Source organism: Lepisma saccharinum, chromosome 13 (genome assembly GCF_977018435.1).
Source record: "Lepisma saccharinum chromosome 13, izLepSacc3.1, whole genome shotgun sequence".
NCBI classification, from domain to species: domain Eukaryota; kingdom Metazoa; phylum Arthropoda; class Insecta; order Zygentoma; family Lepismatidae; genus Lepisma; species Lepisma saccharinum.
Genome location: NC_139241.1, coordinates 53,960,590 through 53,974,215, shown reverse-complemented (window position 1 = coordinate 53,974,215; position 13,626 = coordinate 53,960,590). Strand labels below are relative to the sequence as shown.

Sequence of the window (13,626 nt, the reverse complement as noted above, 5' to 3'; positions counted from 1 at the left end):
TAGCATAGACCCGTTGCTGATTCACATATATTTTCAAGTAGTCTGAGTTAGTGCCTGTATACCTCAAGAAGAAGAATATTTGGAATATATGTGCAATCACTTATGAGCCACGTATCTTTCCATCCATCTGTGTGCTGACTGAGGCCATTAACGAACTTCCTCCTCTATTTGTAAACATGCTGGTGTGGTAAGCATGCATAGAGGCATTGAATTTTCATTTGAGTGTCCCTTCATCAATTTCATATCATCACTCACCCTTATAATCATGATTAGCCAAAAGTGGTAGAAAAGTTAAGTACAATATCCAAATCAGTATTCACAGTGTTTCCAGGTCAAAGTTGTGGTAGATATGTGACCTTTCATCACGTTGTATTTATATAGCACATAATTTTATCTAAGCAGCATCATCCTTATTGTCAGAAGCAGGAAAGAGATATAAAGTAGGAAAAATATTCAAAATGTGAACAAATAGAGTGGCACCTACTAGTTTTTACACTCACATGCTGCCTCAGTGGCCAAGTGAGTTAAGTGACCAACTTTCGAGTTACCACTGAAATTCGTTGGTTCAACGCTGGATATTGGTGTTCTTTGTGAGCGTTCCTTCATCAATTTCATCATATCATCACTCATCCCCATCATCACAGTTAACCAAAAAGCAGAAGACAAGCAACACTAAAATAACAAAAATGCATACATACAGTTTTTGCAAAACAAATGATGTGGAAAAATGTGCTGAAGTATTTCATACTTCTTGCTTCTTTTTCAGATCAGGCATTTCAGGACTGATGGACGTGCGTGTTTTCAATCGGAACAGGCAAATCGTCCCTACAATGTGCCACGTGCAAAATGGAGGCTGCTCTCACTTGTGTCTATTGGCTCCTGTCCCAGCTGATCACTCTTGTGCCTGTCCAATTGGCATCAAGCTAATGGTAAGGATCTTTTTTAGTCACAAGAAATATGGTTTGGTAATATACACCAAACTAAATTTGTGTATGTTAAAAAACATACACCTTTTGCTCAATCTCCAATGACTAAGTGGTTTAGGTCTTCCTTTTCTCTTCTAGAAATGATTACAGTACTTCTTGATTAAGGGTAGCATGGACCCTGAATTTTCTCAGCTGTTGCTTTGCAAATAAGGGTTCCCAAGTTTTATTCTTAGTATTTCAGTGTCAATTGTTCTTTTCTAGAAATTTCTTTTTTTTTTTTGTATATTCCTTTTTGTGTGTTCAGCAGATACTAACACTGATATTTAAAAATTCTAAAAAAAATATGTGCGTTTTGCAAATATTGTTGAACATTTAGATATTTAATGAATCTTCCAGTAATCCTACACTAAAAAACTTTGAAAATTGTGTCCGATGTTTCACAAATATAATTTATATCTACTTCCTCAGGAACTAAAATAATTCATGTGAAAGGAAGCAGCATCTAAATTTGGAAACTAGCAAGCAGTGAATGTTTGATATAACAAGACAAATGACACATCTGTGAATAATTGTACACTTGTTTTCAATTTAGTAAACCTTATTTTTAGCGAATAATGTAACAGTCGTGACAAATTTTGCAAAATACAGTAAAGTATGCATTTATGGTCAAAGTTGTCAAAAATATGTCAAATACACTATATTTTTGTCAAAACAACAAAGAGAACAGTTATTTTGGAGATATGGCTATTCAACAAAAACATGCATTTGCTTATATATTTTGTATCTTTATGAGTTTAGATACAATGTGAGTGTTTTGAGTTAGTGTCTTGGAGATTTTATTGTAATGCCTACATTGTGATTTTGCAGAGTGATGGCCGTACGTGTGCTCCAGGGCCAACCAATTCGCTAATATTTGCTCATCGTGTTGACATTCGCCAAATATCTCTGGATGTTCCATACATTGTGGATGTCGTTCTTCCTCTGCCTCCCTTGAAGAATGCCATAGCTGTGGATGTCGATAGAAAGACAGGTAAGCCAATGTATTAATGCAGAATCCAAAAAATTAGCAAAATAGTTATTGGATTATCTGTGATCGGAAAGCATAGTTGTCAGTAGAGAGGTGTGAGAGGGTGCACCCCTTGTATTTAGGTCAGTACCCTCTTCTGCATCCCCAGTTTAAATCTCAATAGTAATAATAACAAAGATGATAATTGAGTTTATATGGAAGGAGGTTTACTATAGTACTGCAATAATGTTATCTGCTCCAGTATTGTGGTGGCAATTTACATTAAAATCTATGTATAATAACTATTACCACAACAATCAATTTTAAAGTAGCAATGTGCAATTTTCTGTACTGTTTTTAATAGTTAGTTGCTTATATAAATTAGTCACAAAATCACTTGTATTTTAGGTTTATATTATTTCTACCTTTTTTCATTAACATATTTTAGATAATTACTGTATTAACATTATACTGTTATTTGATGAACACAGAACACATCATAACAAAGAAAAAGATGAAATTCGTGGTGTAAGGAATAATGAAACGTTCCTCACCATTCTAGCACAACATGTAAGACATATTTTTCAATGTTGGCCCGAAAGCATGGAATGCACTACCATCTAGTATAAAATCAGGAACAAATGATGATATTCTCAAGATCTGATTAAGAGAGATGCTTCTGTGCGAACAAATGTAGTATCATAAAACTGGCCAAGAAAATTCAAGTTTTTCTTTCATCCTATAATAGATATAACATTTTCTTTCATCCTATAATAGAAATAACATTAATATTACTATCATTACATACTGTTTTATGTGAAGGTGAAATTCTTTGCAATCAGCTGGTTAAATACAATAAATAAGGGTGGTTCAGATCCTACTTTATACTGCAGGATCAGTCCTGATTAGCTAATCTGTGCATAAAGTGGACTCAAAACAAGCTAATCTGTGCATAAAGTGGACTCAAAACAAAAACTCAAACAAGAATTTGAAGCCAGCTTAGTGGCCAAGCAAGTTAAGGCTCAGCTGGACCTTTGGCTGGTGCCAGGGCAGATTTTTTTCAAATTTCCCTCTCCTTTTGAAAAGCTGCTATGATATCCCAAAATCTGATTGATTTGCTTTATTTTACTATGCTTTTTGTGCCACTTTTGGCTAAATTGCGAAGATGGGGATTAGTGATGATATGATGAAATTGATGAATGGATACTCACAAACATCCATGCCCAGGCTGGAATTCGAATTCAGGACTCCTGGAAGTGCAATGTGCTAACCACTCTGCCATGGGGGCTGCCCCAAAATCTGAAGAATGACATATTTAGAATTCATTCTAGAGCATTCACATGAATCTTCATGTGGTTTGCTTTTTCCTGTTGTCTAGATATTATCAAAAGTTTAATACACTTAAGTAGCCACACAACTTTTGAGAATGTCTAGGCAATAGAAAAAGTAAACTGCTTCAAGATTCATGTCAGTTCTTTATAATGAATTCTGAGCGGATGTAATTTTACAGATTTTGGTATATCATAGCGGTTTTTTGAAAATATAGGAAAATTTGAAAACAGCTGCTCTGGCATTGGCCAAATGTACACTTGCCACTAAATTTCCGGAGTTGGAATTCCAGCCTGGGCATGGATATTCTTTCTGAGTGCCCATTTATCAATTTCATCTAATCCTCACTCATCCTCATCATCATGATTAGCCAAAGTGGCAGAAAAAGCACTACTAATAAAACACAAATACAAATTCGAGAATTTGACATTGGTCCATCCATACTTTGAATGTTTAGTTAATTGAGCTTATACATTCTTGTAATTTCAGGTGCCATTTTCTGGACAGACACTGCAGAAGATATAATTCAGAAAGCTTCTCCAGACGGAAGCCGTATTGAAAGTATAATAGTGGACGGTGTAGAAACAGCTGATGGGATTGTCATAGATTCAACTGGGAGGAAGGTTTGTGGACATTTCAGTTTCAGTACTATTCCATTAACTGTTCTGAATATTTGTAAACTTATTAAGTGTTATTTCTCTTGTTGTCTACAGTTATTACAAGCATAAAAACACAGTTTTTCGTTGTGATGTTTCAGAACACACGCTCCCTTCATCAGACATTTATTTTTAGTTTGACTAAAGATACAGTTATAATAATGGTTAAGAATTTTTTAAATAAAAAAGAGAATCCATTATACAATGGATGTTGTCAATGTTACAATGTTGTAATATAGCAACATAACTGTGAAAAAAAAACAAGCGGTCTGTTTTATCTTTATGTCAGATAAAAATTTTGATCACATTATTTTTATTAAAAAAATATTATGAATCCCAAATATCATCAGGCAATTCAAAATCATCATTGCTTTCACAGAGTGTCTTGATGTTTTCTGTTACATTAAATTTTAAAGATGGTGCTTACTCCACTTATGAAAAAGAAAACTCCATAGTGGGTCTATATTACCATTTTCATTATTTAATTTATTCCAGTGTTCTTATGCAATGAACAAAGCTTCCCAAATATTCATATCTATGTTTCCCGTTACTCTTTTTATAACCCTTCTCTTTTTAATCAAATGCTTCTCTTCGATGATGTCAGCTGACAAACCTGTTCTTGGGATTCTTTTTTTTATTTAAAAAAATCTTAACCATTGTTGTAACTGTATCTTTAGTCAAACTAAAAATAAATGTCTGATGAAGGGAGCATGTGTTCTCCTGAAACGACACGACGAAAAACTGTGTTTTTATGCTTGTAATAACCATAAACTACAAGAGAAGTAATTCTAGAATGCAAGAAATACGTACATACAAGAAAAACTATTATTAAGTGAGCTTATTGTTTATTCTGATAAGTATAAAACATCTATAGTGAGTTTCAATGATGCAAAAGATGCTTATTTTCCTTAATAGCTTAGTAGTTAGAACTGCTGTTATGTAATCAAGGGGATCTACCTTTGATTCTGATGGGGGCATAAGTTTGAATAGTTTTGCCTCATTCTTTGCTTAAAATAAACTTTTCTTTTTTAGCAGGTAATCCCAAGATATTTATTTATTTATTTATATCCCTCTTTTGCAACTCTTGAATATGGTGAAAATTTGACAAAAACGTTATAGTTTTCTTCTTTTGCTTTATGCTTTTTCTTGTTTTAATATGTTAATTTTTAGAAAACTTGATAGAAATGCGACAAAATATGACCAAAATAGATAAAAAGAGAGAATTAAGGGTTTTGTGTATTAATTCATTTTTAGTGTTTTCTTTCATATTTTATTTTACAATTAAAGTAAGTAAAGTAAAAGCTTTTCATGATGGAAAATACTATATAAAGTCATGGAATATACAGTCAAACCTCAATTTCATGTTATTACGAGGATCAAGGTCAAAAACTTACAGTACATGAAAATCTAAATTCGGGTTCCACTCTATCTGATTAACAAATATATACAGTGGAATTTTATTCAATATAGTCATTAAGCTTGTTAGTATGATAAAAATATGCACCAGTGAAACAGAAAGTAAAATTCGTGTGAGTATTAATATGTCTGACAAATTTACAATTCATGATGGGTTAAAACAAGGAGATGCATTATCTCCATTGCTCTTTAATTTTGCCTTAGAATATGCTGTTAGGAAGGTAAAAGAAACTAAACAAGGACTAAAATTAAATGGTGTGACTCAGTTGTTAGCATATGCAGATGATGTAGACTTACTGGGGGATGATGTGAATACAATTAAGAATAATGCTAAAATATTTTTCAAAACTGCTAAAGAGATAGGTTTGGAAGTTAACAAAGAGAAAACTAAATATATGCTTTCAGGTCGAAACCAAGTGTTAGGTAATAATCAAAATCTAATTATTGATAACAACTCGTTTGAACCAGTTTCCAAATTCAAATACTTAGGAGTAATATTAACAAATGAAAATTATATTAAAGAGGAAATAAAAAGTAAGCTTAATTCAGGAAATGCATGTTACTTCTCCCTTCATAAACTTTTGTCTTCTCGTTTAATATCTAAGAAACTAAAAGTTAAAATATACAAAACAGTAATTTTACCTGTAGTATTATATGGATGTGAAACTTGGTCCCTTACATTGAAAGAGGAACATAAATTGAGAGTATTTGAAAATAAGATCCTTAGGAAAATCTTTGGACCTAAAAGGGATGAGGAGACAGGTGAGTGGAGAAGGTTACATAATTTAGAACTACATAATTTGTATTCATGTCCAGATATTATTAGAATAATTAAATCAAGAAGACTTAGGTGGGCAGGCCATGTGGCACGAATGGGAGAGGAAAGAGGAGTTTACAGGATTCTTGTTGGGAAACCTGATGGTAAGAGACCTATAGGAAGGCCAAGACGAAGATGGAGGGACAACGTTGACATGGACCTAAGGGAAATTGGTAGGGATGGAAAAGAGTATATAGAACTTGCTCAAGATAGGGAAAGATGGAAGGCCTGTGTTGCTGCAGCCATGAACCTTCGGGTTTAAGAAGGCTAGGGAGTTAGTTAGTTAGTTAGTCATTAATGTAATGTATTATTTTTGTGTTGCCTATTGTATACTTAATTGAAATAAACTTTGTACCGATTTGCCTGATTTTTACATTGCTTCATAATTTTCTTGTATCAGATATATTGGACAGATGCCGGCAGAAATAGCATAGAAGTGGCGGAATTAGATGGACAAAACAGGAAGGTGCTTGTGTGGTCTGGTTTGGACAGCGTAAGGGCTATAGCTCTCCATTATCACCATGGGTTGATGTTTTGGACTGAATGGGGACAAGTTCCGCAAATAGAACAAGCTGACATGGATGGGAAAAACAGGTAATATTGTTTTCTTGTTTTCATTGTACACAGGTTTCCATGAAAGTTTTCATTCTGTAGCATGTGAACTAAGAAAAATTCTCCAAGATTTCTGAAGTAAGAATACTTGTATTCTACTGTATTAATGTAGAACTGATTCTGCACACATTCTCATTTTGTTACATTAAAATATGATAGGTCATTTCAAAAGTTTTACACAGTGTAAGTTTTCATTTTAAAGAACATATTTATTTTACATAATACATTTACAGAACTTCAAAGTAATCTCCATTTTTGTTTGCCTCAGTAGCCCAGCATTTGGCCAAGCCTTGCTTTCCTATCAGTGCATTTTTGCTATTCATACAGACATACACAACTTTCCAACAGGGGAGGGGGGTCTAAAAGTACATAATTAGGGGTGTGTAAGGGTAAATTTAGAGCCAACATTACCAAAATGTGGGCTTTTGTGAAAACTTTTGGGAAAGGGAAGGGGGTCAGTTTGTGGAAAACTTGGTGTGTGTTGATAAATCACTGCATGCATATGATTACTTGCATCACCCAGTGATGGCACCAAAAATAATTGCCTTCTGATGGCATAATGATAATGTCATTGCACAGTAATCAGGGGGTCCTGGGCTTGATACCCAGTGGAGGCACACAGTTGTTAGGATCCAATTTTAAACTGAAGGTCCAGTCCCGATTAGCCTTTGTTTGCTAAAGTTCCCTTAAAGATACAGAGGAAGTTTGAATATTTTTTGAGCTGAGCTGTCACATTTATGATATCACTCAATACCATAAAAATGCATATTTAGGGTAAAAGAGCATTTATCTTTTTTTTTCTTGTTTGCTGGAGGGGGGCATATGCCCACTTGCCACCCTTTGGTGGCACCACTGGGACAACTATTTTTAAACATGCTGAATTGTACTGAATCTAGTATATCTCTGAATAATAGTGGCAATGTTAATTTATTATTCTTTGTGTGAAAATACTTCTTCAGAAGGCAGATAGATGTATAACATTGGGTATAAACTAAATGTTTGCCATTTTTAAATCTGTATTTGTATGTAAATCCATCCCAAAATTTTCCAGGTTGACTTTAATATCTGAAAACCTTGGTTGGCCAAACGGACTTGCCGTGGACAGACCAGCGAACCGCCTCTACTGGACTGATGCCAAGATGAAAACCATAGAATCGAGCGACCTGACTGGGAAAAACAGGAAGATAATCGTCACTGATGTTCCTCATCCTTATGGGCTGGTGATAGTGGGAACACACATGTACTGGACGGACTGGGAAACGGCCGCCATTCACAGAGCAGATAAGGAAACTGGGATGGAGAGAACCATTATCAGGGAAGGGATTGAAGGACTGATGGACATACGATCGGTCCAGGTAGAGGTGCTTAACACTAAGTCTCTCTTTTATATGTTTGTGGCTCTATACTTCTTTTTTGCATCGCTTCTCGTAGCTGCAGTTTTTTCTATTTTGTTTTCCTTCATTGCCGGGTCAAGGTTTAAGAGTAGGGGTGTGCGGGATTCCGAAATGTTGGGGCCGGAATCAGGGAGAAAAATTTTCATCCCGATCCTGACTTCGGGAAATGATTTCCCGACTTTTCAGGATCCCGAGCAGTTGGGAAATACTGAATGGTAATTTTAAAACGTCGTCAATTCACGACGTTTTCTGCATCGTAAGTTTCTGGAAATTATTGGAAATTGTTAGTTTTTAGTCCAGAAATGAAAAAACAATCACTTAAAATGAAAATGACGTGTAGAATTCGAGATATCCAGAGTTTCGGGAAATTTTGAACATTTCCCATTCCGAAAATTTCCCGACTTTGTTGGGAAATTGCAAATTTTTCCCATCCCGAAAGTCAGGAATGAAAAGAAATTCCCATCCCGATCTCATCCCGACCCAAAAAATTCTGTTCCACACCCCTATTTAAGAGTATCAGATCAAATGAATTAGAATGTTATTCCCGAGTCTTCTTCTCTTAACCAATTCCTAAAGGTACCACATCCTTTGGAATATGAGGGAGTAGCAACTAATAACCAGTCAGGTGCTTTTATGTAAACAACTTATAATCTCTTTAACAAAGTTTCCAAATTTGAGTCCCAACCTGAGCATGGGTGTTCTTTGTGAGTGCCCAAAAATTTCATCTATTCATCACTCATCCCCACCACTGATATTAGCCAAAAATTGCACACAAGTCACCCGTAATAATAATAATGATAATCAACATTGAACTTTCTATAAATAATTTAATATGCACACTGCAACTATGCCATGCCAGTCTTGAGAATTTGCTCAAATATATGTTTTTGATTAATTTCAAATTTTATTATCAAGAGCCATGGTGGTCTAGTGAGTAGGGTGTCTGACAGCTACACAGGATGGATGACCTAAGGTTGGAATTTTGTCAGCCTTGTCCTCGCATAAAGCAGTTCTTGGGCTCACCTCAAATCAATGGGTACCCGGGGGCAACCCTGGGGAGGAGCTGGCTGGAACATGGTGCTGATCACATCACCTCCAAAATGGCTAACATCGAGAATGTGGGGCCCTACCCCCACAGCCCCTAATTGTGCCTTCATGGCACGCTGCTATGTGCATGGGGAACTTTATCTTTGCCTTACCTGTTATTTATTATTTGACAAGGTTTCAAATGATCAGTTTGAATGCATATATTGGCTTGATATCAATTCTTGTTGCCGGTCTCCATGGCAGAGTGGTTAGCACACCATGCTATGGTGCCAGGGGTCCCAGTTTTTGAATCCTGGCCTGGGCATGCATGTTTTTACGAGTGTCTCTTCATCAATTTCATCATATCATCTCATCCTCATCGTCGTGACTAGTCAAAGTGGCAGAAAAGTGAAATAAATTAAACCAAATCAATCAATTCTTGTCATCAATCATCTCAACATTGATTTATAAAACCTCACATGATGCCTGGACAATTCAACAGGAGTAAATTCGAACCAATACATTGACCCATAATTATTATTAATGTATAATTATTTACAATATGTCTGTGGCTATCATCATCCCTAGTTACAAGTTTACTGTAAAGATACAGTGCGACTATTTTTTAGTGTGAAGAAATGTAAATTCTATAGCTTTTGAATTTTTACCTTCCAGACGGACAATGTTGCTGAAAATGCTTGCGGGGAAAACAACGGAGGTTGCTCCCATTTGTGCTTACGCAACCCCAGAGGCTACTCTTGTGCATGTCCCACAGGAACGCTGCTCGGAGAAGACGGGAAGACTTGCAATACGCCACCAAGCACCTACTTGTTGTTTGCCACCCGAAGCACTCTCGCTCGTGTGTCTCTGGATACTGAGGAGCTGTGGGATGTTACCCTTCCCATTCCAGATGTACACAATGCAATAGCAGTTGACTTCCATTGGGGAAGACAGGAGATATACTACACAGATGTACATTTGGATATTATAAGGTATGTACGAGGGCAGAATTATTCTTCGATACGATTGCTCATGTTAATTGGACATTACATGGTATTGTAAAACCATTGTCACTGATATTCAGATAATTATTAGATTGCTCATGCTGTTATATAAAATCTAACAATCTTGAACTTATTGCTGTTGAGAACATGGGGCAATATGCTGTCAATACCTCCTAGCATGCACAGTAGAACCCCGATTTTACATTCCTTTATTTTACATTTTCCCACATTTTAAGTTCCTTCACCTCGGTCCCCTGAAAAACGTAAAATCGAAGTTACACTGTATGTACAGTATTTGTCAGCAAGGTCTCTGGCTGCCAAAGAGTTGTCACAATTGATCATCAGGGTCACATGCAATGAGTGGCAAAGATTAAAAGGCCACAGAAATTATATTTCACTACATTATCTTTGAAACTAAACTTTTAGTTCATACCCAAAAAGCACAAAACTTTGTGACAAACTTGCTGTAGCTTGCTTGTAGATTATCGAGGCCAGTTGGATATGGCAAGCTTGAATAAATGGAATGAATGGAGGGGGGGGGGGGGGTTGACCCAAGACTAGAAGGAAAGGCTGGGGTCAGACACGCCTCTTTTCTCGACTGCCGCGGGTGTGACGTCATGGGCGGACAAAACCCAGCTGAGTCTTTACCTCATACGGAAAGAAACGTGGAAAGGCTGATTTGTTTTGTTCTTTTCGCTCCTTTTTTCTTGTATTTCTGGATAGTTGGGTTCAGGGTGCGAAATCCTGGAGGGGATGAGGGGGATTTCACCCCCCACCAACAATCTTGGCCACAAAAAAAAACAAAAAATTTCCCGGGGGAAAGAGTTTTTGTTATAACAATGAAAAGATAAGCAATTACTTTTAATTTGAAATATACTTTACTAAGAATAATATTGAAAACACACACAAATTAGTGTAGTTGTGAGTGTTGAATGCTTTCTGTCTCAAGAGATCATTAACAAACCTACATCAATACGCACAGTAAAAGTAAAACAAGAATGCAAAACAATTATAACTATGAAATCTAATTGATTTATATTAACATAGTGCACAAACTAAACAAAAACTTACACATACTAAAACCACTTCAACTGTCATAATTTATTAACATCTTTAACCGGTTAGTAATGGAATTAGTTAGCTGCTTTACACTATCTGATATGTATGAAAGTAACAAATTAATTTCTAATTAATAATCACAATAATTATTTTAATTGAGTAATTTATTTTTACTTTTAATAACATTACAAATATGTACATCGTATAATTCATACATATGTTTGTGGGGAGGGGGGTTGTAGGTTACGAACTTTCTCCCCCTCACCAGTTTTCAATGATTTCGCACCCTGGTGGGTTGTGAGGTGTTGCAGTTTACAATGCCTTCAGTGAGGTGTTGCGACGTGTCGTGATCTCCGATGAAAAAATAAAAACAGCGGGCGACAATATATAACTGAACACATCGCATCTAACGAGACTTGTTAGTGGATTGGGATACCAGTAGTCTCATTACACAGCATCAGGCTACCATACACTTCAATTGGGTTACAATTATTAGAATAAAAAATAATAATATTGTAATTTTTTAATAAAGGCTCTCACGAGTATAGTAAGATAAAAAAAACTGCAAGCATACCCCTCCCAATTTAATATCCAGTCCCCCACCAAAATTCCTATGCCAATTTTAGGTTCATTGTTGGTATTGAAGAGTTGAATCTCGACCTCCTCCAAATAATTTAATTCTCAATCGCCATACCAAAATTCCCACAACAGTCTAAGCGCAACAGTAATTAATACTCAAGACTTGACTATCTCCCATCCCAGTGCTCAATTTCCTTACTATAGAGTTGGAAACTTCCCCAACCAAGGGTAATTCCACATCAGAATTCACGATAAAAAGTTAAGGTTTAATATGTAATAGCTGGCTGGATATTGTGCACCTCAAATAGTAGATACCATGTTACCGAGAGACGACACTGGTATGTCTCGTCGCGTGAAAATGCCATCTCTTCTCGTGTCTAGTCTCGTTAACAACACTAATAATACAATACAGTAACTGTTATAATTCCCTTGGAAATACACAACTTGCTATTTATATACGAGTGATGCTTAAATGACAACGTAGTTCAACTTCTGTCCTCCATTGTTCTATTATTTATTCATTCAAATTTTCATCACAATCCCCCCCTCCACAAAGTTAAGTGGACTCAACCAGTTTTCACATACCCGCTTGTGGGCACCCCTATTTGGCATCCCACTGATTATATATATACGTATATAAAGTGACCCTCGACTTTCTTCAGTTCTATGTCTCAAGTTTTCGTTCAGTCAAAAGTTTTTTAAAGTGTTTGTTACATAATACACACGGAACTTCCTCACATTCCTCCCTGTGTAGTTCAAAGATTCATAAGACTCAGAATTGTAATCTGAATAAGGAAAATTAATTAAGAAATAAATACCAATAGTCGAAGCAAAGTTACCAAATTTGAAGAAGTTAAGTGAAAACAGCTCCTCTCTCACTCCTAAAAGAGAGCAATAGATGAGATTGTTCTCTTTTACATATTCAACTTATCCATAATTTTGGCTTTCTGCCTTTCTTTATTTAAAAAAATTATTTTACGCATTCAACATATACTTTTCTTTCTGCCCTAACAAAACGAACAAGACGCATTACTAGGTGTATTAACCCCAATTTTACATGAAACCTAATGTTTCACAGAGGAATGTGACGACATATAAACTACCAATAAAATGGTGCGTAAATGGCTGTGTAATCCGACTGTAAGGACATACGTTATGTCGGATCCTAAGTAAGTCTGTGTATTCACTCCCAATTAGCTTTTGGGCATAATTACGGCTCTTTTTTGTTCATAATTACTGCTTTGATTCGGCTGCGAAACCGGAGCGTAGAGCTATCTGTGATCAGGTATGGCCACAGCCTTCTCCTCTACTAGTCTTGGGGTTGACCTTCTGGTAAGGCACCAAAAAAGGCAACCTCACTTTCTCATAGTACACCCTGGTGACTGCTTCTTGCAGCCCAATGATTCTCTGACATCTGGATCCATGGCTAGGTTAATCCTCTGTTGAGTAGTGGTGTCCTGTGTTTGACCTGCCTCGGCTTTTAATAGGTAAAGAAAGATATTTTAGTTTAGTTCTTTTTGAGTAAGTAAGTCAGTGGTTCCCAAAGTATGTACCATGGCACCCTGGGACACCGTGGATGGCTTACAGGGGCACCGCAAAATGTTCCAATATTTTCACTGAAATTACACTTACTTGTTTGCCTATGCATGGTTTTAGTACTTTTTACATGAAAAATGTTTCTAATTTGAAATATGTGTTTATTTTATATTTTCTTTTCTTGCTAGGAGCCTGTTCTAGATTTTGTTTTAGTTAAGGAGCTTATCCCCGTATTGCATGATGGGCAAAAATAGCCTGTGTGCTGA

General features: G+C 36.0%; 1 protein-coding gene across 2 annotated transcripts in view; it reads left to right on the top strand.

The window, feature by feature from the left end:
• The window catches only part of Lrp4 (LDL receptor related protein 4), a 411,647-nt gene that overhangs the window by 380,469 nt on the left and 17,552 nt on the right, over nucleotides 1–13,626 (top strand). Inside the window, exons 19-24 of one of the 2 annotated variants that reach the window (XM_083134187.1) lie at nucleotides 767–929; nucleotides 1,794–1,956; nucleotides 3,751–3,884; nucleotides 6,551–6,744; nucleotides 7,814–8,117; nucleotides 9,858–10,174. In XM_083134187.1, the coding sequence (XP_082990313.1) occupies nucleotides 767–929; nucleotides 1,794–1,956; nucleotides 3,751–3,884; nucleotides 6,551–6,744; nucleotides 7,814–8,117; nucleotides 9,858–10,174 (1,275 nt within the window). Of the gene's footprint in view, nucleotides 1–766; nucleotides 930–1,793; nucleotides 1,957–3,750; nucleotides 3,885–6,550; nucleotides 6,745–7,813; nucleotides 8,124–9,857; nucleotides 10,175–13,626 lie in introns of both variants that reach the window. The other variant, XM_083134186.1, reaches the window with a different exon arrangement.